Raw genomic sequence first — 26451 nt, 5'->3', positions numbered from 1 at the left:
TGCAGGTAAGTAATTTTTAATATAAACAATAGATAATATACAAAAGGCCAACACGGTACAACACAACTTGAATACAAACACAAAATAAACAGAACTGTAAACCAGGTCTAGGAGACAGGATCCAGGAAACACAGAGACAGACGGTACAGAAGACAATGCAGCCAGAATGAGGAGTGGGAGATGAGCAGCTTTATAGTCCGTATAATTGTGAACAGGTGTGGGTGAGACGAGTGTCATGATCACAACACAGGTGTATACAATCAGGGGAGTGAAGTGCGGGAGGAAGGGAAATAGCGCCCTCTGGAGGAGGAGGGAAAAGCTTGCAACCCAGTGTCATGACAGAAAGTCCTGGATCTGAAGATGATTTACTTACTGTGTTTGTTTTTTCTATGATATTTTAGAGAAGATAAATATTTAAAACACTTCCCACATTTAGTGCAGTGATACGGTTTCTCTCCAGTGTGGATCCTCTCATGTGTTTTCAGAGATCCTGACTGATTGAATCTCTTGTCACAGAGTGAACACTTGTAAGGATTATCTTCAGAGTGAAGCCTCTCATGCAGTCTTAAACTGCGCGCTGTAGTGAAAGTCTTTTTACACTCAAAGCACATGTAGTCTCTCACACCAGCGTGTTTTTTCTGATGTTCTTTCAAACGTTGTAGACGTGAGAAACTCTTTCCACACAAATTACATGAATGTGGTTTCTCTCCAGTATGAACTCTCAAGTGCTTCTTCAGGTTTTGAGCTCTGAAAAACACTTTGTCGCACTGATAACATTCATACAGTTTCTCTCTAGTGTGAACATTTATATGTGCTTTAAGATGTACTAATTCCATGAAACTCTTCCCACAGTGATAACAAGTAAATGGTTCCTCTCCAGTATGAACTCTCATGTGTGCTGCAAGTAGTCCTTTTAGTCTGAAACTCATCCCGCACTGATCACATGTGTGCGGTTTCTCTCCAGTGTGCATCCTCTCATGTTTTTTCAGGTCTCCTGACTGAGTGAATCTCTTGTCACAGTGTGAACACTGATAAGGTTTCTCTCCAGTGTGGATCCTCTCATGTGTTTTCAGATTTGATGACCCACCGAATCTCTTGTCACAGTGTGAACACTGATAAGGTTTCTCTCCAGTGTGGACCCTCTCATGTATTTTCAGATGTGTTGGCTGGCTAAATCTCTTGTCACAGTGTGAACACTCATAAGGTTTCTCTCCAGTGTGGATGTGCATGTGATGCTCAAGACTTGATTTTCTTGAGACACTCTTTCCACACTGAGAGCAGGTGAACAATTTTTTGTCTCTTCTTTTCTTTAAATCTTTCTGTTTGATTTGAGAGCAACTCAACGGTTTTTCTCCAGGTTTGACATGCCTTTGCTCTTCAGCTTCACTCAGTTCTTCATTCTCAATTTCTTCAATCAACTCTAAAAAAAAAAAAAAAAAAAAAAAAAATAATATATATATATATATATATATATATATATATATATATATATATATATATAATATTGGTTTATTTTCAGTAACTCAAAAAAAAGCAGAGAAATGTGGACATAAAATGAAGCCTAATATAACTAGCAGATAATTGTTATACAATATTTTGGTTATTTTTATGTATTTTTATAAACATTTTTAGTCCTTGGAATTTTTCCATAAATGACCAGTGCATAAGCTGCCAGTTAACAAAATAATGATTTTAAGTCATTGCGAATATGAGCCAGATGCTGAATGTACTGTGGAAGTACATTAGTACAAAAGGTAATGAAATATGCTGTTTTATTCTTCTGTAATAGTTCTTAAAATATCAAGAGTTTTTTTGCTATTGCAGCAGTTAGAGACCATTCATGCTTGATATAAATGTCCGGGTTGCTATAGACCCAAATATGTAATAGTGATTGGAGAAACATTTATGCCTTTAAGGGTTAAATATGTTTTATTCACAAAAAAAAAAAAAAAAAAAAAAAAAAAAAGTTAACAGAATATTATTGAAAAAAGTACCCACTTCATAGAAAGTGTCCCTTACTGGGCTTCAGAGTAAAATATGTTAGAAGTGGCACCAGAAACAAGTTTGGTAATCATAAAATGACTATTGTTTTGCATTAAAAAATGTCTTCGCTAATAATATTACACATTTATTTCTTAGCAATTCACATTTGACAGTAAAGCACTGAGCTTGAGTTGGGAACCATACAAAATGGACTTTTATTAACAATATTACATGCATATTCTATTTTTTCTCATTGAAGTTAAGTTGTGGATGGGTTTTCCAGCAATCTAACATACATTTTACTGAAACAAAAATGTCTTCCATTATTTGCTGCTCCATCTATATTAATAAACAGATTGTTTTGGTCTAAATGTTGTTTATGCTACAACAAACTAAATCTTACACTGCTTGAAACTTTATAACTCTTAACTGTTATTAAAGCTTTGTAAGCCTAATGTACGACAAAAGTAATTAAAGATGAATGAAGAATAAACACCAACCTCCTTGTTGCTCCTGTTTTATGCTCAAGAGTTCTGGTTCCTCTTGTTTTATTATCAAGAGTTCTGGTTCCTCTTCTTTTATTATCAAGAGTTCTGGTTCCTCTTGTTTAATTCTCCAGGGTTCTGGTTCTTCTTGTTTTATTATCAGGAGTTCTGGTTCCTCTTGTTTTATTCTCCAGGGTTCTGGTTCTTCTTGTTTTATTATCAAGGGTTCTGGTTCACTCGTGTTCTCCTCACTCTCCTCTTTAACAAACACCATCTTCACAGCAGCAGATCTCAGTTCAATTTAAGCTCCTCCAGATATTCCTGTTTGCTTCAAAACTTAGTCACAACTGTGAGGGTGAGAATATTACAGGTATTTATCTGACCAGATTCAAAAACTGCACTTTTTCGATTTACAAAAACAACATTTAAAACAGTTTGTAATGTATTAAACCAGCATCACGATAAAACAACAGAGAGTGTGGTGAAGCTAAAAGTCTTCCTCTGTGGTGTTAGAAATGTGTTTTAGCGCCATCCGCTGGACTGGAGCGCGAAGCGTAGAGAAGAACCAAAAAATAACACGCTGTTTAATTTATTCATTTTTTGTTTGTTTATTCTTTCAATACAGCTCCTTTTACATAGGCAATGCATGATTATAATAGAGAAATAACTTGATGCCATAAATGGATATAGTCACACTGATTATACTTGATTCTGATTAATACAAATCCTCCTCATTATTTGATCAGCCTCAACAGTGTTTGTGAGTGAGGGTTAGAGAAGAAAAATAAGCAAATTATTCAATATTTCAGTGAAAAACACAACATTGCAGCATGTAAATATTGAAATTATTACATAGCACATTGTAACTGGTTAAAATAAGCTGGTTTTTGCAATCGCACAGCTCTAAACCATTAATCTCCTGAAAAGCCCAAGTAAGCAAAATCAAACAGTGAATTCAAAACAGAGCTGATGCATAGAAAACCAGTAGATTTCATTAGAGGTAAAGGAAGAACTTCTTTATGTATAGACACAAAAAATGAGGTTAATCGCTAACAGTTTTAGTAATCTTCATCTTTTGGTTTCATTAATCACAAAACCTCTTTAAGAATACAGAGTTAGCTAAATCTAATTTTAATCTAAATGAAATCAAATTTCCATCGGCTCTGCTTCCAAAGATACAAGACTTAAAAGCAACTTTGTTTCCATTCCTGTGCACATTTTTATTTTATTTTTTTAATCCATACGTTCTCATGATCTAGACACAACAAAATATCTGGAAACTTCAGAAAGTAAAAAGCCTAGAGCTTAAGTGCTTTTCAGATTAGTTAAAAATGCCTATCCCGATGTGAAAACGCCCAAGTGCTTGGTGAGTGTGTGTAATCTTTTAATATAGGCCGAAATAAAAAAATATGTATAAAATTGAGTTATTCCATGCACCCTTCATTGTTAAATGAAGCCTTTAGGCTGACATTGAGGCAAGAATCCTGATATAACATGACAGTACTTTGGAAAAAAAATAGATTTAATTTTTGTGATATTTTTTAAATGGTAAGATGTTATTTATTTTTATTTTTTTATTTTTTTTGACCATGAAACCAACAATTTATTTATAACAAACACCTACCTGCCCAAGGGGGAAAATTAAGGGATTAAATCAAATTTACCACTATAACCAGTAGATGGCAGCAGAGGGGAACATATTGGCTTATTAGTCATTTATTTCTACTTTTTGCTGTTTTGAATATCTAAAATCACTATTAGCATTTTTTTTTTTTTTTTTTTTTTTTTTTTTAATTAAAAAGTCCCAAAACACCAAACTTGACTTTACATCTGAATCGCACATCAATTATAATCACTAAAGTTGTTGGTCAGTTTTGTATAATACTTGTATAATACATTGGTACATTTAGTAAGAGTAGGACATATATTTTTTTCTATGTAGAAATTTGATTTTGCTTGTTATTGGTGTTAATAAAAGTACAATTACATTGCTTTACTGTCAAATATGTACTACCAAGAAATAAACATAATAATATTATTTGTAACTGCTCTTCTTAATGCAAAACGGTAGTATTTTTTTTATAATTCCTCAAACAAAAGAAAAAGAGAAAATCACTTATTGCCTCTGACTGAATTAATTCAGTAGCATTTCAGATAATTTGTTTGAGAAATGCTTAAAACATTTGACTAAACCCATTTGACTTTAGTTGACTAATTTACATACGCTTATATTTAGCTGACTGTAGATTAAAACAACTCAGATCACTACAACATGACTTAAACTAAATGACATTTCATACAGAAGGCTATGACTTAAACAAAATCTAAATTTGCAGTCAAAATAGACACTGCATTCTTCAAGCACATTAAAGACATTAAAAGCATTCCAGTGTACAATACAGTGAACACGTGATGGGTGACATGCCCCCTTACACTGATTTATTGCAGGTGTGTTGTGGAACTGGTTTGCATTCAACAGCTTTTTCAAACCCTTTAAATCACCTTACTGCAGACTGCAGATAAGCTTTGAGACTGGTTTTATATTTAAAGCTCTTCTCACACACCTGACATTGCTTCAGTGTAAATCCTCATGTAACTAGTACATCCTTGTTTACTAGTTACATTTATATTATTGTAATATATACGATTGTGGAACTGTGCAAAAACAAAATCTGCAACAAATGCATTTAAACAAAAATTGTCTGTAATGTTTCTGGGCTAAGATTATTATACAAATTCTTCTTCAGTTTATCTTTTCCCACATACTTTCGCGCTGTTTTTTTCCTTCAACAATTTTCAGGCCAACAATTGGTGGGAGGAAGAAAGAGAGAAAGTTAATCTGAAACCAGTCAAACTTAATACACAACACAGAACGTAAAAGATGAATGAGAAATTGTTATTGTAGTGTGATGGAAACTGCTATATTTTTTCTTCATTTTCTAATTATTGTTTATTCTCTATTTTCCATCTAGTTTCTATGCTCTATTTGCACAGGTGTTTTCTCTGTGTTTGTGGTTAAATCTTCTGTCAGCATTCCTCTAACGAGGGATGGCTGTGACTGGTTAGAGCTAATCTGAAAAGATATTGTTGAACGTCAAGATCCTTGGACAGCCTTTATCAGTAGAAGAGACTGTTGTCTTCTGTCTTTCTCACAACAGAGCGCTTGTGTTTTTCACTCTCGGTCTTACATTTGAAAACAGATTTTGAATTTTTCCATGACAGTTGTCTCCTTATTAAATATTAGTTTTCTTATTTAAAGCTCTGTTGTTGTCGATCATTAAGTCATTACGCTGCTTCAGAAGTCAGTCTGAAATCACTTTCGGGAGGAACTGTGACTGCAATCTTTCAGACGAAGCTTCAGCGAGTCTTCTGAGGAGAGGTGAGCAATTCTTAATTCTCAAATCATATTAAATCAATTGTAAAATACACGTAACACAGCTTGTTTGTGCAACAATAGGTCGCTTCTGCCCTCTCTTACAAAAAAATAAGTTTATTGAAGTGTGCTATTAGTATACTTCTTTTAAACTAAAAAAATGAAAGTATACTTTCAGACTATTTTATGTAGGCTACTTCTCAGAAATTACATTTAATTATACTTGCCTAAATGTATGTGAGCAATTTTACTGTCTAATTGGTCTAAGAACCAATTCATTGTTTTATGGTAGGGGGCGATATTACACATCTTTAGGACAGAATTTCAAAAACAAAGCGAAGAAGAAACGAATGCTTCCAGACGTTTTTAACGCGATCAAAATTCGTAAAACAGCGTCAAAACTGTAACGCTATTGGAATAAAACGTGACCCATGAAGAGGTAATAATGAATGTCAAGCTTTGGGGTGTTGATTGACTCATCTGTGTTTTGTTTATCACTCTGAATCCAAGTCGTAGTCCTTCTTTCAGCCTTTTGTTCAAAACGTTGTTACTTAAATTATTTTCATATGCTATTAAATAATAAATTGTAGGCAAGCATAGTGAGCAGATGATATTTAAAAGACATTAAAACAATCCGGTGTGTTACTGTGTTTCACAAAGTTTATTTCTCGTAAGTTTGTTCAGATGATGAGGTTTTATAGCACTATATTTTAAAGTTTTAAAGCAAGTTAATTTGACTAAATGTCTCTTTTGCTGTGTCCAAAATGCTCACTCACTCAGTTATTTACTAACGCTATATAATGTCTGACAGTGCACTTTATCAGAAAGGAGTGAATGAAATGAAACATCTCCATCACATACATCTTTTTATCTAATATGTACCTTGTTTGTTTCTCAACAGACAGCAGATTGCTGGAGCTCAAACACTGAAAATGGCTTCGCTTTCTGAAGAGGATTTTTCTTGCCCAGTGTGTCGTGAATTCTTCAAGGATCCTGTTGTTTTATCCTGTAGTCACAGTGTCTGTAAAGAGTGTCTTCAACAGTTCTGGAGAACCAAAGAAACTCAGGAGTGTCCCGTCTGCAGGAGAAGATCCGCAAAACGCCCTCCATGTAATCTTGCGTTAAAAAACTTGTGTGAGTCGTTCCTGAAGCAGAGCAAAGAGAGGCGTTTATCAGGCTCTGAGGAGATCTGCAGTTTACACAGCGAGAAACTCAAACTCATCTGTCTGGAGGACAAACAGCTGGCGTGTTTAGTGTGCAGAGATTCACAACAGCACGACAATCACAAATTCAGACCCATCAGCGAAGTGGTTTCATCATATAAGGTAAAATAAATGCATTTTTTAACTTCCTGCTGTTGAAAAGTCCTGTTGTAGTGTTGATTTGATTAAATATGACTGCTGCGATCTGAACACTATTATAAATACAGTTTCACAGATTTGGGAATTAGTAACTATGGGGAAAATACTTTTTTCAAAAGTAACATTGGCATTTACAAACTGCTTTGTTATTTGGCAGGTTTTGATTTCTGAATGAATTTAGCATGAGATGTGCACAAAACCCAGAGTAAATCAGTATTTTTATTTTTGCTCAATTCTAGGAGGAGCTCAATACAGCACTGAAATCATTACAGGAGAAACTTCAACACAATAAAACTATGAAAAACACGTTTGAGTTCACGGTTCAACACATCAAGGTGAGAGAACAGAATCGAGAGTCATTTTCATTACAGCTGTAGGACCACTATATTCAGTTATGATCTGATATATTTAATATAATGGACTCCAGCTGATTATTTTTGTAAACGATGATCAGCAACCTGCTTTAAATCCCTTATATATAAGTATCTGAGTTAATCTCAGCTATGAATGATGTGATTGTGTTGATGGAGATGATTGAAGCGAATGTGGTTTGATTTCAGTCTCAAGCTGAGCGCACAGAGTATCAGATTAAACAGCAGTTTGAGAGGCTTCATCAGTTTCTTAAACATGAAGAAGAAGATACAATCACTGCACTGAGGGAGGAAGAGGAGCAGAAGATGCAGCTGATGAAGGAGAAGCTGGAGGAGATCAACAGACACATCTCAGCTCTTTCAGACACAATCAAAGACATGGAGGAGATGATGAAAGACAGTGATGTCTGCTTTCTGAAGGTCTGTTTTCAGATCATTGATTGATTGATTAAATTGATTGATTGATGATTGATTGAGTTGTTGATGATCAATGGTGTGTTTGTTCTGCAGGAGTTTCCAGTGTCAATGGAAAGGTGAGTGATCTGCTGGTGTCTCTGGTCTCTCTGCTTCTGATGCAAAGCCACTGCATGATGTGAAAAAGCAAGCTGTGTTCATTCAGCAGACAGAAATCCTGCCGCGCCACAGCGCGCTATTCATAGTTTTACATATCTGGCCCAAATCTTTGTTAATGTTCATAAAGACTTGACCCTGAGCTGGAAGATAGAGTACTGTGCATTTAAACGAAACGTTTCTATTTCTGTAGCTCTAATAAAGTCTGCATGTTTCATATAGAGCTATAATTTATGTTTTAGCCTTTTCTTCAGGCCGCGGAAGCATGGCATTTACGCTCTTTATTTCACAATGACAGTTTTCCTTGCTCTTATTAAGATAAAAATTATACAAAACGAAATTCGTTTAAAAAGAGATTTTCCACAAATAAAAACGTACGAAATGGTCAAAAAATTGTGTGACCCTCTCCAATTCTCCCGTCCAATTCATACCACGTCCTTTATTACATTTACAAATTACACAAACTTCTTTCGTAATAAACAGATTGAACGGAAACAAAACTCAAACAAATAATATTTAAACATAATGTGAAACAGAAAGAAAAATTCTTAAATGTCTACAACAATATAGATCGCTCTTTCTCTTTTCGTTTGATCTGTTCTTTAAACTAATATTTGCCGCTTTTTTGGTCATTCTTTAAGTAAACATTTGCCCGTTTGGTGATTTATATTTGGTGAAATAAACTGTTTAGACTTCCCCTTGAACTACACGCGACGCGTCCTGGGTGTGTGTGTGAGATACCTGCGAATTGTCCGCGCAACACGGCGCTGCACTTTTGCCCGGTTTCATTAAGGGTGGGTGAAAAATCGATACTCCGAAGCATTTACAATCATCTCTTCAACGAGCTCGTGTTTTTCGCATGTGGCACTTGTGCGTACTAGAGACGCAGCGGCCTTCATTGCACAGAATTTGCGCATTGCACAGTGTGTGCTTCCACCCGCAGTGTTTTACTTTAGATATGCCTTCATTTCTGCCGTTTGGAATGTACTACTAGAATAAGATGCACAAAACTCCGCACTGACAGACTTTTACTTTCGCTTTGTGTGTGTTCGTCCTAAAAAGCTCGATTGCAGATGCGGTTAAATGCACTTGCATTTTTGAATACTTTTATACGAAACTGATGTACAGTAAACACAGCCAGTTATGTTTTCAGAGCAGGAAAAAACATCTGATATATCGAAATAGATCTGTGCATTCGTTTGAATGAAGCCTGGTAAAGCAGCCACTGTCTGTGTCACTGTCTATTGTTTTAAAAAAGTAGCCTGCTTATATAATAATAAAACAAAATAAAGTAAATTTAGTATGAAATAAATTTGATATGAAATTGAATTTTAAGGTTGAGGTGCTGACATACAGAGATTCCAAATATAAACCTAAAGCATAGAAACTGCAATTTTGCACATTGATAAAATGTAAAGATTGATTCCCATCACTTACAATGAGCCCATTTGTACATCAACTAAGATTGATGAAAGCTGTAGAATAGAAGTGTTGTTATTGTTAGAGTCTGTTAATTTCAACAATTACTGCTTGTTACATTTTGAGGTTTATTTTGTTACCATTAATGGACTATGAAATAACTTTAATGATTAATATATAATTAATATTATACTTTTATTAATTTACAAAGTAGTACTTTAATAGAAACAGTAGAGCACTATTTTAGTTGCCTTTCAGTATCCATTTTCAAAACTATCAGTTAATTAATCGGTATCGGCCAGTGTGGTCCAACCTAGCTATCAGTATCGGTAAAAAACTATATCGGTCGACCTCTAATTCTGACTCCTGAATGTTCTTCCAGTGTCCTCTAATTCTGACTCCTGAATGTTCTTCCAGTGTCCAGATCTCACAGCCGGATCCTCAGACGCCTTCTGGAGCTTTGATTGATGTGCCACGTTACTTGGGAAACCTGCCGTTCAGAGTCTGGAAGAAGATGCGGGACATCGTCCAGAACAGTGAGTCTGACTGCAGAACATCTGAGCTCTAATACACAGATACTAGTAGATTTCAGCATTATGTGAGAGGAACCAGGTGATCTACTGCGTCAAAATCAGCAGGTTCCTTTTTAGAAATAATGAATCGTAGAATTCAATCTGCTGGACTTCAAATAATTTGTAATTTTGTATGTGTTTTTGACATTTGTTTTAAATTAATGTGAAATATATATTTAGAATAATTTTAATATGTATATCTATAAATGATTTTATTTCTGTTTTAGTTTCAGTCATTTATTTTTTGTTCAAATTTTCATTGTTTTATTCAATATTCCATCTAATTTATGTAATTTATTAAGCTTTCTTTTAATAACTGAATAATTGAATAGTTTTAGTTGTAGTTTTTGTTAATACCAGCAATCTTATTATTATTATTATTATTATTATTATTTCATTGCAATTTTGTGGAATACTATTTTGGCAGCATTCAGTAAAGAGCTTTGTGATTCATGCAAGAGAAAATTAGATATACTCATTATTTTTTTATGCATTATTATAATGTTTGTCTTATTTGAATATGAAAGCACTGTCAAGTTCTGTACAAAGGTAATATTTCTTATAAAAAAAGATTCTCACTATTATTTAATATAATTTACATTAATTTAATGAATATCTTTTCAGTATGTGTTACTGGTTTAACTTTCAGTATTTTGAGCATCATAATTCATAATAATCTGTGTTGGATTCACTCTTGATCATTATATGAACATCAGAATAACAGAATCTGTTGATTTTGTCTCATCAGCTCCTGTCATTCTGGATCCAAACACTGCAAGTCCATATATCGTCGTGTCTGATGATCTGACCAGTGTGAGATACAGCGGATATCGACCTGTTCCTGACAATCCAGAGAGATTTTACTGGAATCTCTGTGTTCTGGGTTCAGAGGGTTTTAACTCAGGAACACACTGCTGGGATGTGAAGGTTAAACAGGGTAAATACTGGAGTCTTGGAGTGACTACAGCATCAAACCAGAGGAAGAACTTTGATTTCTTTAAAAAGGATGCCTGGAGTGTGGAGTATGATGAAGACGATGAACTGTCTGAATCATTTGGGTTTCTTGTTAAACAGAAGCTTGATCGTGTGAGAGTGAATCTGGACTTTGACGGAGGAACGGTGTCGTTCTCTGATCCTGTAACTAACACACATCTACACACATTCACAACCACCTTCAATGAAACACTCTTTCCATTCTTCTGTTGTTTTAATAGTTCTTATTCCACTCTGAGGATCTTAGCAATTAATAGTCAGTAATTGTTACTCCTGTAGGTCTGGATTTCCTGCTTTCATCTTTCATTGTATTTCAATGTTTAATCCAGATCACATGCGTAAAAGACTGTTGACCTGAATATCAGGCTGTGATTGGGCCGTGATGATCACATGACTGATATCCATCATTTGAGCTACACTCACACTCTCATATTTCTTTAACTCAACAGGTCATTGAAGAAGACTTTACATATTTAATTTAAGTTTTCATTTTCAAGGCATGTTAGAGATACATCCCAAAAACGAAAATTCTGTCATTAAATACTCAGCCTCATGTCAGTCCAAACCCTGTAAAACGGAATTGGTAAAATAGTCCATGTCACATCAGTGGTTCAATCGTTATTTTTGGAGCTATGATATTGTCTGCAAAAAATAAAAAATAAAAACAATAATGACTTTATTCAACATTTTCTTCTCTTCCGGGTCAGTCCACTACCATTTAGGTATTTTTTCAGCTACATAAAATTACAGTTGAACCACTGATGTTACATGGACAATTTTACCATTGTCTATATTGTTTTACTAGGCTTTGACCATAGCAGTTCCCCTGCTGTCTATGGAGGGTTAGAAAGCTCTTAGATTTCATTTAAATATCTATGTAGGTTTGTGTCACTCATGTTTGGTACAGATGCATAGTGATTTAAGCAAATATTTTGTGTGTGTAATATGTACATTAAAAACGCATTTAATAAACTTTCTCAGTTCACCTGTGTTTCCTGCATTCCTGTCAGCAGCTCCCTTTAGAAACGTTAACCAATATTTAACAATATTTGTTAACCGTTAAAGATCAAAACACGTTTGAACTAACGTTAGATTCAGTTCATTCAGTTATATGTAAGTGAAGTCACCTATTAACAGTAATAGTACAGCGCGTATTTTAGGCTAAAAAAGTTAGACAACTTCCAATAAACCCTTTACAAAGCTATCAAAACCTCTTATCTACACATAAAGATGTGGAAAGTCAAAACGTGTAAATAAAATCTCAATCTAAAGAATTAGTCTACCTTTCTAAAAACGGTTGAGATGCTAACGGACGCTTTCGAAGACTAAACTATTTCTATGAATTAACTATTCAACGAAAGTGTCAAATACAAGTAAGAAAGGTGTCAGGAACAGTTGAACAGACTAAACTCACCTCAGAAAAATGAAAACAGCAGCGATGAGAGCCGGAGTGTTGCGGCTTTCAGTTGGAGTGTTGACACCTGTTTCCATGGAAACTCCCTCCGCTGGAATGTTTGAATGAACTCAGCGCGCGCACGTCACAGTCACGCAGCTTTTACATAAATAAACATCTAGTACAATTTAAACTATTTTAAATCTCATTAAAATATAATAATAGCAGATTTAGTAGGAAAAAGTGGCACTTTTATGAGTTAAGATTTTGTATCACAGCCTTTTTTTATTTTAAAACATGACTGCAGTATTTTTATACTGAGTTTTGCTTTTGTTAACTAATAATTTAATGAGCAACTTTTTTTCAGAGAGTTTTGAGGCAGGTAAAAAAAAACATTAAAATAAATAATAGATATAATAATAGATATAAAAAAAAAGAATTACTTTTCTTTTTTTTAATTAATAAACACCACAACAATACGTAACCCCAAATTAATATATTTTATTGCACTATTTATATTCATTTGACTCTAGAAAATTATTGAAGAACCGTTGTGTGCTGCAAAGAACCTTTTGGGCAATGGAATGGTTATTAAGATTTTTAGCCTGACCAATAAATACCCTGGTGTTTAATGGAAATTGTATTGGTTTGTCCCTGTGGGTAAATTGTTGTCTTCTATTGGTGGCTTGTTAAAATCATTACATTGCATTGGAATATGTCCCAAAACACACTAGAGACCATTAAATGCACTGTTTTTATTGGTTAACAGTTGATTGTTTAATGTTTTTAATGGTATTTGTAGTTTTTTTTTTTCCTTAATGGTATCCACTAGACAAAACTGTCACGGTTCACACACCCGCTGTGTTCTCATGTCTCGTGATCTGTGTGTTTGTGTGTGTTGTGCGTCATGCTCATCAGCGCAGCTGCCGATCATTCCCCGCACCCGGTGTCACTCATTTCCTCTGTCTACTTAAACTCAATCCTTGCTCTGTTTCCCCGTCAGATGATTCACCCCGGATATCTGTCACCGTGTTGCTGTTCGTGTTCTTGTGTTCGTTATCTGTTTGTCTTCGTGGGATTGCCGTGGTTCGTCTTCACCAGTGTTCTCATCTGCACCAGGATCATCACGCCGCATCGTCACCAGCACCATCTTGCCCCTGCCTCACCCAAACGAGAGACATTCACATCACTTCTTTTGTACTGTTTCACCCACTTCAATAAACCTGCTTATTTCTGCAATTGCTTCCTCCCTGCTTATTTCACCGTTACAGAATCATCTGACCCATCATGGAAGCAGCAGACACTTCCCAGCCCACCGTGGCGGATTTCATGCAAGCCTGCGTCTCTCGGTTGGACAGTCAAGCTCAAGCCATTGGAGCGCTTGTGGGGCAGGTGTCCGAGCTCACCCAGCGGATGCAACACTTACAACTTCCAGCTGCGCCGCCCACACCGCCCGCTCCTCCGACACCGCCCACACCGCCCACCCCTCCTGCTCCTCCGACACCATCCAGCACAGCCCCACAGTGGGAGCCCCGCCTTCCCACCCCAGAGATCTACAGTGGTGAGCCGAACTTCTGCCGAGCTTTCCTCGCTAGGTGTTCGATGCACTTCACGCTACAACCTCGCACGTTCGCTAGCGAGGAGAGCAAGGTGGCGTTCGTGCTCACCCTACAGTCTAGGAAGGCGGCACTGTGGGGAACGGCGGTGTGGGAGAACCAGGATCCTTGTTGTGCCTCGTTCACGACACTAGCCGCCGAGATGAAGAGGGTGTTTGACCGCGCGGTCGCCGGATCTCAAGCAGGGGGAGAGATCCGTCTCGGATTATTCAATCGAATTTCGCACCCTTGCGGCGGAGTGTCAGTGGAACGAGGAGGCGCAGTGGGATATGTTCCTGCATGGGCTGGCTGACCGCGTCCAGAAGGAAATCTATGCCCTGGATCTACCCGCCATCCTTGACGGCATCATTGACCTGGCACTGCGGGTAGACTCTCGACTCTCATGAGCTGAGCGGAGGTGGTTACCCGCTCGGCTCCCCCCTGCGGAGAGAGGACCATCTCGAGCCAGCGGCGAGGGCGCGGTCAGTCCTGTCTACGATCCCGAACCCATGCAGGTCGGTCAAGCTCGGCTTACCCGGGAGGAGAAGGAGAGGTGGAGGTCCCAGGGCCTTTGTCTGTACTGTGGGGCAGCCGGGCATTTTGCCTTTAGCTGCCCGGTAAAAGGCCCAGCCCAGCAGTAAATTCGAGGCTACAGTCGGGTGGGATCTCCGCTACCAAGACCTCATCCAGCGTGACCTCCACACTCCGCACTGCACTACTGGATTCTGGAGCAAAAGCTAATTTTATGGACCTCACCTTTGCACGTCAACATCAAGACCCCCTCCTCCCCCTCACCGACACTATTGCCGTCCAAGCACTCAATGGCCAGACCCTCCCCAACATCACCTTCACTACGGAACCCATCACTCTCACTGTGTCTGGCAACCACAGTGAGAGTATCCCCTTCTACATTCTGGACTCCCCCCATGCAACCATCGTATTAGGACACCCCTGGCTCACCAAACACAATCCCCGGATTGATTGGCAGCTGAAGTCCGTGTCTGAATGGAGCATTGTCATGAGTGTCATGAGTCTTGTCTTGTGTCTGCTTGTCCGTCTGTTTCTAGCCCTGTGTTTCAGGAGAAGGCGGCGGATCTGTGTAACGTGCCCGCGGAGTACCTCGACCTGAAGGAAGTGTTCAGTAAGTCTCGGGCTGCTTCTCTTCTTCCTCACCGTCCCTATGACGGGTTCTGGTTCCTCCTGTTTTATTCTCCAGGGTTCTGGTTCCTCTTAATTAATTCCCCAGGGTTCTGGTTCCTCCTGTTTTATTCTCCAGGATTCGGGTTCCTCTTGATTAATTCCCCAGGGTTCTGGTTCCTTTTGATTTATATTCCAGGGTTCTGGTTCCTCCTGTTTTATTCTCCAGGGTTCTGGTTCCTCCTGGTTTATTCTACAGGGTTCTGGTTCCTCTTGATTAATTCTCCAGGTCTCTGGCTCCTCTTGATTAATTCTCCAGGTTTCTGGCTCCTCTTGATTAATTCCCCAGGGTTCTGGTTCCTTCTGATTTATATTCCAGGGTTCTGGTTCCTCCTGTTTTATCCTCCAGGGTTCTGGTTCCTCCTGGTTTATTCTACAGGGTTCTGGTTCCTCTTGATTAATTCTCCAGGTTTCTGGCTCCTCTTGATTAATTCTCCAGGGTTCTGGTTCCTCCTGATTTATTCTCCAGGGTTCTGGTTCCTCTTGATTTATTCTCCAGGGTTCTGGTCCCTCCTGTTTTATTCTCCAGGATTCTGGTTCCTCCTGTTTTATTCTCCAGGGTTCAGGTTCCTCCTGATTTATTCTCCAGGGTTCTGGTTCCTCTTGATTTATTCTCCAGGGTTCTGGTTCCTCCTGTTTTATTCTCCAGGATTCTGGTTCCTCCTGTTTTATTCTCAATGGTTCTGGTTCACTCCTGTTCTCCTCACTCTCCTCTTTAACAAACATCATCTTCACAGCAGCAGATCATTTTCATATAAAGACAGAAAAACATCTCTATAGATCATCCCTTTAGACATCCTCTGCCAATATTTTAGACCCCCTCATGACCCCCCAGGTCACCCTAAGGCACCGGAGATTCCTCTATACTCCGGTCGCTCCCTACACAGCCACGGAGGCCCCCTTAAAGAGAAGTTAGGTTTTTTTTTTCACTTAGAAAATGTGAGTTATTTCAATAGAATTCCCAAGTAAAAACTAAACACAAAGAACTGTAGCTGTAATTACAAAATCTCAAGTAAATTTGGAATTTCCCAGTAAACTGTATTGACTGTTTGTTTATGTATTTTACTTAAGTAATGCCTATAGATGTTTTTTGTTTTTTTTTACAGGATAATCCTAGTTATCTGATTTAAAATTTTGAGTAACCTTTACTTTAAATATTATTTTAACATTATTTGATGTTGTTTATGAAAAGAACATCATGAAATAAAATACAGGCTTGACAACTTATATAAGGTCAATTGCTAAGTAATTAAGATTTATTTAAACAAGAATTCAGACTTGTGTAATTGCTAAAGTGTGCAGTATGGTCACCTTATCGATTTTTATTTACAGCTACCTTATAGTATAGGTAAACAATATAAATAAAGTTCGAGGTAATATTTGCCTTTTACAAGTGCATTTTAAAAACTAACGTAAATCCTGTGTGATTAATAATAAGCGAAAAACAGGGTGATTATTACATTTTGGCAGCTTGAACTTTTCTGTGACAGAATGCTAGAACACGACAGGGCAATGCCTCGAGCTAAGTTTGCACGGATGTTAAAACTCATTTTTACAATAATCGTCTGACAAGATTAAGGTCATATATACAACTTAAAGACAATTGTTTTTGGTGGTGCAAATCGCAAACTTTGTCAACTTCATTAAAAGCTTCATTCTGTAATGATTTAACTCTGATATCCGTGTGTTTAACAAAACAAAGGTTAAATTTTAACGTTATCCAAAAATCTGTTAACATTGTTAACATGAACACTTCTAGCAACCGTAACTCGATGAAAAAGAAACGGTAGGCACAAACCACTGGGACTGCAGATAGCTTAATAAGTCTACCCTTTTCTGGAAACATACTTCAATTAATTAATAAGCATATTAACAACTTACCGTGGTAAAATGCACATTAGCCGTCGTGAAGTCTCTCTTCCTTTCCTCTGTGCGCGCCACTTCAGACTCGGAGCAAAAGACGCATGCGCATCAATTATCTTGCTGAACTAAGTACATTTTACTACTTGTTCATTTTTTTTGGAGTGATTTGATTGGATAGCGAACACTAAGTAAATATTACTTAGGAGACTGTATTTAAATTTACATATTTTAGAACAACATATGAGAAAGAAACTGCAAGTAATGTACTGAGTTAAATGTGCCATTTTTAAGTAAAAAGACAAAATAGTAGTCCTTTTTGCTTGCAAAACATACCTAAATAATGTTTCCATTATTTACAAGATCAAAAAATCACTTTTTACAATGCATAGGCTGGCCATACAATCTTAATTTTCAGTGTGCACATAATATAATTTATATGGTACCTGCAGTATAAATATCTTCTGTGTGAAGAGAACAGATGAGACTGCCTAACATTTTAAAGGGTTAGTTCGAGCATTTAAGACATGAAGTTGTATGCAATCCTTATCAGCACTATAGTGTATACACACTGACCCACACTGCGTTCACCTCCCTGGTCAGAGTTCTGGCCGCTGGAAGTTTTTCAAGAAAGTAGTCACGGTTAGTTTCCGGGGCCTCAAAACTGTGCGTTTTTACGTGAAAAAAATATATGCGTTTCAAAGCTTGATTAATTTACATCACAAAAAACACTCCTGACAAAAATCATACCTCAGTTTTAATCTGCACTATATTCTTCCCGTTTCCATCAATCCGCGCTGCTGTCAGTTCGCACGTTCCGATCAGCTGTTCCATTACACACTCAAATGACAACGACGTAAAAAGTAGAAAATTAACAATGGTGCGAACTTGTAAATTCCCAGGTTGTGAACACAAGAATGTGCAGGGATCGCCGTTTAGATTCCATCGTTTTCCTGTTTCTGATATAGTTATGAGACAGCTTTGGCTGGTTGCCATCGGCTACTCTGCGGGAGCTAAAATATCCAGTATCAAGGATTTTCGTGTGTGCAGTGCTCACTTCAGCGAAGACGATTACCCAACCAAGGAGGAAAAATCAAAAAATAGATTTTAAAGAGTTCTGCTGTACCAGTACCACGGGTAAGCTCTATTTACTAACTTTATGTCGCATACGACAGGTTTATTTTGAAGCTAACGTCGGTTTTTAGGCTAACGTTACACTGAGAATATTCTAACCGGGGCAGTGATAGCATCGACAATAATCGACTGTCTATGTGGTGAGAAAATCGGCAAATGTCATAACTAATGAATTGAATCTATATAACACAACAAAATATGATGCTTTGCTATATTTGTTATTGTCTGTAGCTATGCGGAACGTGTGTCGGTATCATCGTGTTTATAAGTGTGCTTGAAGTCACATACAGGTAGGTCTAAACCACGTATCTCCAACTCCGGTCATCGTGAGCTACATTCCTGCAGCTCGATGTTTCCCTATGACAGGACACCTTTCTCAAATGAGACATTCTGTACAAGCCTGCTAATTACCCGTTGATTTGAGTCAGGTGTGTTGCATCAGAGAAAAACTAAAACCAGCAAGACAGTAGCTCACGAGGACTGGAGATCCCATGTCTAAACTGTACAGTAAACAATCTGATGTTTAGACTCCTGTGGAAATCACGTGAAACGAGGTCTAATATAAAAATATATATGTCGTCTGTTCCGTCTGACATTGTGCTAAAATTGGTTTCATCATCAGAAGTTTCGTAGTCAGACATGTTGTCAGCGAGTCGCGCTATCAACAGCTGAAAGGAACGTGCGAACTGACAGCAGCGCGGATTGATGGAAACGGGAAGAATATAGTGCCGATTAAAACTGAGGTATGATTTTTGTCAGGAGTGTTTTTTGTCATGTAAATTAATCAAGCTTTGAAACGCATATATTTTTTTCACGTAAAAACGCACAGTTTTGAGGCCCAGGAAACTAACCGTGACTACTTTCTTGAAAAACTTCCAGCGGCCAGAACTCTGACCAGGGATGTGAACGCAGTGTGGGTCAGTGTGTATACACTATAGTGCTGATAAGGATTGCATACAACTTCATGTCTTAAATGCTCGAACTATCCCTTTAAAGTTCAGCACACCCCGCAGTCACTTAAAAAAGCATCTCTGTACTATTTTATCATTATTTTCTTTTCTTTCCTATTAAGCAAGGCCGTAGTCAGCTTTGAGGTCACCGAGGTCCGGACCTCGGTCATTTTTTTATATGCAAAAATAAAATGTCAAGCTCGCTTAAATTAGGAAAAGTCCTTCAATCTGAAGCAAAAAAAAAAAAAAAGAAAAGTCAAATATATATGTAGCCTACATACCTTAAACATTGAATGGGGTCAAATTGACCCCAAGGATAACAGGAGGGTTAAACCACCTCATATCACATGAGTGTTTGCAATTCATGTTGCTGCGAGAAGCTAGCGCAGTGAACGGGGCTTGAGAGCGCGACACGGGTGAAGCCTCCGTTTGTTGCCAGATTCACCTTTTATGCGTTTTAACCCATTTGTCCAGTTTACTGTGACACTTTTGGATGTTTATAAAGTGGAAAGTGGAACGTTAGTGTTAGTGATATATTAATCTTATTTTCTAATTTTTTAAATATTTTTCTTTCTTTTTCTAATTGCTTGTGTAATGATAAGAACAAATAGCAGTTGCCCTATTTGTCTGTTCAGTTATAGATCTGTGTTGTGCGTGACCCTGAGTGGGGGTGTGTCAGCGGGACAGGAAGTAGTTCCGGTTGTAACCTGGTTCCCGGCGAGACATGTAATAAGTCTAAACTTCTTTATATAAAGTTCCGTCTCTTCAAGCTACTAAAGAGTGTCGCTATTGAAGAACCCACACACACACAAAACATTACAGCTTGTTTTTAATAGCAATCTCTGGCAACATTGTGCATTCATAAAAAAAAAGCTTATAGACAATCTGTAACTAAATTGCTGACAGGAAGATACCACAATCGGTAAAACAAACGCAGTGGTCATCGTTAATATATGAAAGAAATGTTTAACACTATCAAAAACAATAGCATAATACAAATCTGTTTGTTACAGAATGAACTAGGCTACTATGCCAAATAACGTTACTGGCCAGCAGGAAGGCGTCTCATGCTCTTTAGTTAACCTTAAGTCATAAAAAAAAAAAATAATTAAAGCAGTGTTTCTCAACTGGTGGGTCGCTAAAACGTTTTGAGTGGGTCACGGAGCGTGCAGTCAAAGAAACAACAAATGTAATTCTGTTTTTTCGACGCTAGACTATTATTTTGAAAGACGTGCGTGAAAGCGATTGACTCTTCTATCAGTACCTGAGAAAAACGCTTTTTCCTCATTCAGTATCTACGGTCAAATGAGATGTTGTCAAGTTTTATGTCAGTGTCATTATTCTAATGTTATTTTTATAACTTGCTATAAAATAAAAATTCCCTCACCTAAAAAAAAAAACAAAAAACTTTCCGGTCCTGTCAGTCACTGTTCTTGTTGTGCGCACTCTTCAATTAAACGTGCAAATTTACCATAGTAACAGACCTTATGTGGGTGTTATTGTAGCACAATCCTTAACACCTTACTTCGGACCTCACTAATTTTCAAACCCTGGTTATGGCGTTGCCCGCAGTGACAGCTATTTTAATATATTCTCATTTTATGACCGATATCAATTTGTAAATCCCAGTCTATGCTGTTTTCTGTTAATGAATGAACAGTAGCCTACATACAGGTCCTTTTCCAAAAATTAGTTCATTATTTTCTGTAATGTACTGATAAACATTAGACTTTCATATATTTTAGATTCATTACACAAAACTGAAGTAGTTCAAGCCTTTAATTTGTTTATTGATGCTTTTGGGCATACATCTAAAAAAAAATAGCATATTTAGCAACTACTTCAAATAGCAACTACTTCAGTTGTGTGTAATGAATCTAAAATATATGAAAGTCTAATGTTTATCAGTACATTACAGAAAATAATGAACTTTATCACAATATGCTAATTTTTGGAAAAGGATCTGTAGTGCGTCTCCCATCCAATAAATCGCAATGAATCAATTGTCAAATTCTGTCGATTTCATTAGATTAAAGCAATAAATACCAATTTGGCGCTCTTTAATACATACTTTTCTAAATTTCCGTAGTGGACGTCTATGGTGCCTGTGAGTTTGGACATCCAAAATGCAGCTTCAAAGTCATCTGAACGATCCCAGCCGAGAAGGTGAAGGAACTAAGAGACTAACCTGAACCAATTAATTAATCGTTTATATTTTTCATAATTTGGCTGCATTGTGGTTTTCTATTGTTGTAATCGTAGTACATGTGTGGTGGGATTTGGTTATGTACATACATTGTAATTATATTCTTCTGAAATTATCAAATTGAGGGGCTTACAGCTTGGTCAATTTTATGATTCAGTCACTTATATACACTTTTATAATTATACTGTACAGCCTAAAGTCTTATTTATTATCTGTGGTTTATTAAACTGTATGTTTGTTTTCTAACACCAGTCAGGAGCAATGCTCCTAGTTTGTTTGGATGCAGAAAAATACAATGACAATAAAATTCAATTAATTCAAAAGCTTTATTGAGATATTTTAAAAACAAAAAAGCAAACATTTTCCATACGCAAATGCATTTAGCAGACAATAAAAGTTACTATTTTTATGATACTGCTCATAGGTCAGGTTATTTTCTTCTTTACAAAAAAGGGCCTATTCTCTCCAGAGTGAATCCTCTCATGCAGTTTTAAATTGTTAGCTGTAGTAAAAGTCTTTTCACACAAAGCACATGTGATCTCTAACACCAGTGTGTATTTTCTGATGTTCTTTCAGATAGTCTTCATTTTAACAATAATTTTAAGAATATAAAACACTACTGAAATTAATTCTTAGTCTCCCTTAAAGGAACCGTATGTAAGAAATTTATGTCAGTTAATCATAAAACGGCCCTGACATGTCACTAGACATTAAGAAATCATGTTCATTTCAAATACTTATATCACTGACAACAGTGGTCCGGCCAGGATATTGTCATTCAAAAGTGAGAATTGCAGCCCTCAACTGATGTTATTGTTGTCGTTTTGTGTTTTGGTCTGAGGCTCCACCCTCCAGCTATCTACCAATCACGAAGTCAGTAGAGTTTCGTGATCCGGGTTGCCAGCTCCGTTACAGCTGCGGCTATACGAACGTGTCGGATAAAACATGTATAACGTTAAGAAACCTAAAAGACCTCGTTATGAACCCGAAATACGTCGTGTCAAAGTCCGAAATAAAACAAGGATTTGTATGAGATGCCTTTGAAAGATGGAGACGGCTGAAAACGGAGAAGAATTTGAAGATAGACGCCATCGTTGGTCATTTTCTCCTGGACAAGTAAGATTCATCTATGTTTGGCTAACTTCGCTTCCGTACACAGTGGATTTCCCACGGTCGGCAGTGCAAAATGCGTTCATAAAAAGCTTTATATCGCACCACGAGCAGGGTATGAAAACAATCTATGTTCCGACTGAAATGTGGTATTACAGTACATCTTTACGAAATATTTGGCTTATCGCCATCTGTAAATTTCTGCGATACATAATTACTTCACAAAACATCTCTCGTGAAGCATAAACATAACTGTGTAGTACTTGTCACTTGCCATTGGAAGCTCCTTGTAGCCGCCTACTCCTGCAGCTTAGCTGGCAACCTCGAGTCAGGGGGGAGCGGGAGGCGATACACCGTTCTTCAGTATTTTGAAAGTGATTGCAGTACCAGTTTTGGCCGCAATCCTACATACGGTTCCTTTAAAAGTGTTACAGTTTCTTCTACAGCTTTCTGAACAAGAAGAGTTGGTAAAAAGCTTCTACTTTCCTTCACGAAAAAGTAAGTAAAATACAAGAGGATATGATACTCATAAGAAAAGGCAATGATATAATTCATATGATGGAGCAAAAGAATATATATATATATATATACATCAAGAATTAACCGTTTGACGTTGATGTTTGGGGAGGAACTACATCTTTGAGTTGATTTGAATCTTAGATTAAGTTGAACTTCATTGACTGGGAAAACTGGTTAGGACAGATTTATCCAGATAATATTTTATTGCTTGATGCATTATTGTGTCACATTTGGTGAGGACACGGCATTATAATGAAAGTACTGCATCTCAATATGATCTACTTACTGTGAGTGTTTTTTGTATGTCTGTGTAGAGCAGATGAATTATTGAAACACTTCCCACATTCAGTGCAGTGATACGGTTTCTCTCCAGTGTGGATCCTCTCATGTATTTTCCGATGTGTTAACTGACTGAATCTCTTGTCACAGTGTGAACACTTGTAAGGTTTCTCTCCAGTGTGGACCCTCTCATGGTTTTTCCGCTCTCCTGAATGAATGAATCTCTTGTCGCAGTGTGAACACTTGTAAGGCTTTTCTCCAGTGTGGATCATCTCATGTTTTTTCAGGTCTCCTGAATGATTGAATCTCTTGTCACAGTGTGAACACTTGTAAGGTTTTTCTCCAGTGTGAATCATCTCATGTTTTTTCAGATTTCCTGAATGATTGAATCTCTTGTCACAGAGTGAACACTTGTAAGGTTTGTCTCCAGAGTGAATCTTCTCATGCCGTTTTAAACTGTTCGCTGTAGTAAAAGTCTTCTCACACTCAAAGCACATGTAGTCTCTCACGCCAGTGTGTATTTTCTGATGATCTTTCAAACGTCGTAGATGTGAGAATCTCTTTTCACACAAAGGACTTGAATATGGTTTCTCTTTTGTATGAACTGTCATGTGCTGATTCAGGTGTTGAGCTCTCAAAAACACTTTGTCGCATTGATCACATGCATACAGTTTCTCTCTAGTGTGAACATTTATGTGTGTTTTAAGACTTGATAATTGTGTGAAACTCTTCCCACATTGATTACAAGTAAACGGTTTCTCTCCAGTATGAACTCTCATGTGTTCTGCAAGTATCCCTTTTAGTCTGAAACTAGTCCCGCACTGATCACATGTGAACGGTTTCTCTCCAGTGTGAATCCTCTCGTGTGTTTTCAGATTTGATGACAGACTGAATCTCTTGTCGCAGTGTGAACACTTGTACGGATTCTCTCCAGTGTGAATCCTCATGTGACACTCAAGACTTGATTTGAGCGTGTAACTCTTTCCACACTGAGTGCAGGTGAACAATTTTTTGGCTCTTTTTTTCTTTAAATTCAATGGTTTTTCTCCAGGTTTCACATGACTTTGCTCCTCAGCTTCACTCAGTTCTTCATTCTCGTCAATCTCTTCAATCAACTCTTAAAAAAAAAAGTAAGATTGGTTTTCATTTTCATTAACTCATAAAAAGCAGAGAGATGTGAACATAAAATGAACCCTGATATAGCAATATAAAGTAGACAATTGTTATACAATATTTTGATGTAATTTTATAAATGTTTTTAGTCCTTGGAATTTTTCCATAAATGACATACATTGATCTTCAAATTACTATTTTAAAACTTTATGGGCAAAAACCCCATGCTTCCATAGGAATAACTATTAACCCTTGAATGCATACCGTGGGTCTTTAAAAAAGGAAAGGAAAGGAGGTGAAGTGAGGCCAAGTATGGTGACCCATACAAGGAATTTGTGCTCTGCATTTAACCCATCCAAGGCAGCCATTGGAAAATTAGAATTTGCATATCACTGTTCAACAGAATTGTGCGTGATAATAATGTGCAACGCAGTAAAAACAAACAAAAAAGCTGTGAAAAGATATATAAAGCAGCACAAGCAGATCTAAATTCAATAGCACAATTGACATTTTTCATTCACAGATATCTAACATTTTACTGAAAAAAATGTCTTACATCATTTGCTGCTCCATCTACATTAATAAACAGATTGTTTTGGTCTAAATGTTGTTTCTGCTACAACAAACTAAATCTTATACTGCTTGAAACTTTATAACTCTTAACTGTTATTAAAGCTTTGTAAGCCTAATGTACGACAAAAGTCATTAAAGATGAAAGAAGAATAAACACCAACCTCCTTGTTGCTCCTGTTTAATGCTCAAGAGTTCTGGTTCCTCTTGTTTTATTATCAAGAGTTCTGGTTCCTCTTGTTTTATTATCAAGAGTTCTGGTTCCTCTTCTTTTATTCTCCAGGGTTCTGGTTCTTCTTCTTTTATTCTCCAGGGTTCTGGTTTTTCTTGTTTTATTCTCCAGTGTTCTGGTTCACTCATGTCCTCCTCACTCTCCTCTTTAACAAACACCATCTTCACAGCAGCAGATCTCAGTTCAACTTAAGCTCCTCCAGATATTCCTGTTTGCTTCAAAACTTAGTCAAAACTGTGAGGTTGAGAATATTACAGGTATTTATCTGATCAGATTCGAAAACTGCACTTTTCGATTTACAAAAACAACATTTAAAACAGTTTGTAATGTATTAAACCAGCATCACGATAAAACAGCAGAGTGTGGTGAAGCTAAAAGTCTTCCTCTGGGGTGTTACAAATGTGTTTTAGCGCCATCCGCTGGACTGGAGCGCGAAGCGTAGAGAAGAGGGAAAATAACACGCTGTTTAACTTATTTATGTTTTGTTTGTTTTTATACCAAAATCCGATCTGTACAAATAAATGAAAAGCGATTAAAATTATAGCCTCACAAGTTATTTTGGTCAGCCTCAACAGTGTTCGTGAGTGAGGGTTAGAGAAGAAATAAGCAAATTATTATTAAAATATTTCAGTGAAAAACACACAACATTGCACTATGTAAATATGGAAATTAAGATAAATGTGTGAGAGGCACATAATAATTATTGACTACTAATTATTGATTACTACTAATTATTAATTTAAAGAAGCTGGGTTTTGCAGTCGCACTATTCTAAACCATTAATCTCCTGGAAAGCCCAAGTAAGCAAAAGCAATCAAACAGTAAAACATTGCTGATGCATAGTAAACCATTAGATTTGATTAGAGGAAAAGGAAGACCTTCTGTATGTATAGACACACAAAATGAGGTTAATCACTAACAGTTGTAGCCTAATAATCTTCATCTTTTGGTTTTATCAATCACAAAACCTGTTTAAGAAAATAGAGTAAGCTAAATCTTATCTATATTAATTCCAATTTTAATCTAAATGTAATCAAATTTCGATCGACTCTAAGATGCAAGACTTAAAGCAACACTAACCCAGCTAACAAAAAAAGGTCCCAAGGACGTCCCTTAAATGGCCTCTGCGAACGTCCCCCAGACGTCATTGTGTAGGGTCTCCGTTA

General features: G+C 37.0%; 3 protein-coding genes across 3 annotated transcripts in view; 2 read left to right on the top strand and 1 right to left on the bottom strand.

Annotated features, from left to right (window-relative positions):
* LOC141341834 (uncharacterized) lies at nt 1–25640 on the bottom strand. Its single transcript, XM_073846434.1, has 7 exons — nt 25218–25640; nt 23378–24487; nt 14872–15033; nt 13927–14056; nt 13549–13677; nt 2484–2770; nt 1–1420 (listed from the first exon to the last, which is right to left on the bottom strand). Exons 1-7 carry the CDS (start codon nt 25444–25446, stop codon nt 366–368), a joined length of 3102 nt encoding a protein of 1033 aa, XP_073702535.1. The 5' UTR covers nt 25447–25640; the 3' UTR covers nt 1–365.
* Nucleotides 1–26451, top strand: part of LOC141343542 (uncharacterized) — a gene marked incomplete at its 5' end in the record, with an annotated part of 269291 nt that overhangs the window by 179200 nt on the left and 63640 nt on the right. The window lies entirely within an intron of this gene.
* LOC141329673 (E3 ubiquitin-protein ligase TRIM69-like) lies at nt 9848–12099 on the top strand. Its single transcript, XM_073835481.1, has 2 exons — nt 9848–10098; nt 10883–12099. Exons 1-2 carry the CDS (start codon nt 9933–9935, stop codon nt 11389–11391), a joined length of 675 nt encoding a protein of 224 aa, XP_073691582.1. The 5' UTR covers nt 9848–9932; the 3' UTR covers nt 11392–12099.

Source organism: Garra rufa, chromosome 1 (genome assembly GCF_049309525.1).
Source record: "Garra rufa chromosome 1, GarRuf1.0, whole genome shotgun sequence".
NCBI classification, from domain to species: Eukaryota; Metazoa; Chordata; class Actinopteri; order Cypriniformes; family Cyprinidae; genus Garra; species Garra rufa.
The sequence above is the reverse complement of the archived record's forward strand: the minus strand, read 5'-3'. Positions and strand labels throughout refer to the sequence as shown.

Coding starts and splice junctions, on each gene's coding strand:
- LOC141329673 (XM_073835481.1), top strand. CDS start 9,933: ATGTTCTTCCAGTGTCCTCTAATTCTGACTCCTGAATGTTCTTCCAGT. Junction 10,099..10,882: donor GCGGGACATCGTCCAGAACA/GTGAGTCTGACT, acceptor TTGTCTCATCAG/CTCCTGTCATTCTGGATCCA.
- LOC141341834 (XM_073846434.1), bottom strand. CDS start 25,446: ATGGTGTTTGTTAAAGAGGAGAGTGAGGAGGACATGAGTGAACCAGAA. Junction 13,678..13,926: donor GTAAGTGTTGCATCCGCTGG/GTGAGCTCGGAC, acceptor TGGGTGAGGCAG/GGGCAAGATGGTGCTGGTGA. Junction 1,421..2,483: donor AAAACAGGAGCAACAAGGAG/GTTGGTGTTTAT, acceptor TTTTTTTTTTAG/AGTTGATTGAAGAAATTGAG.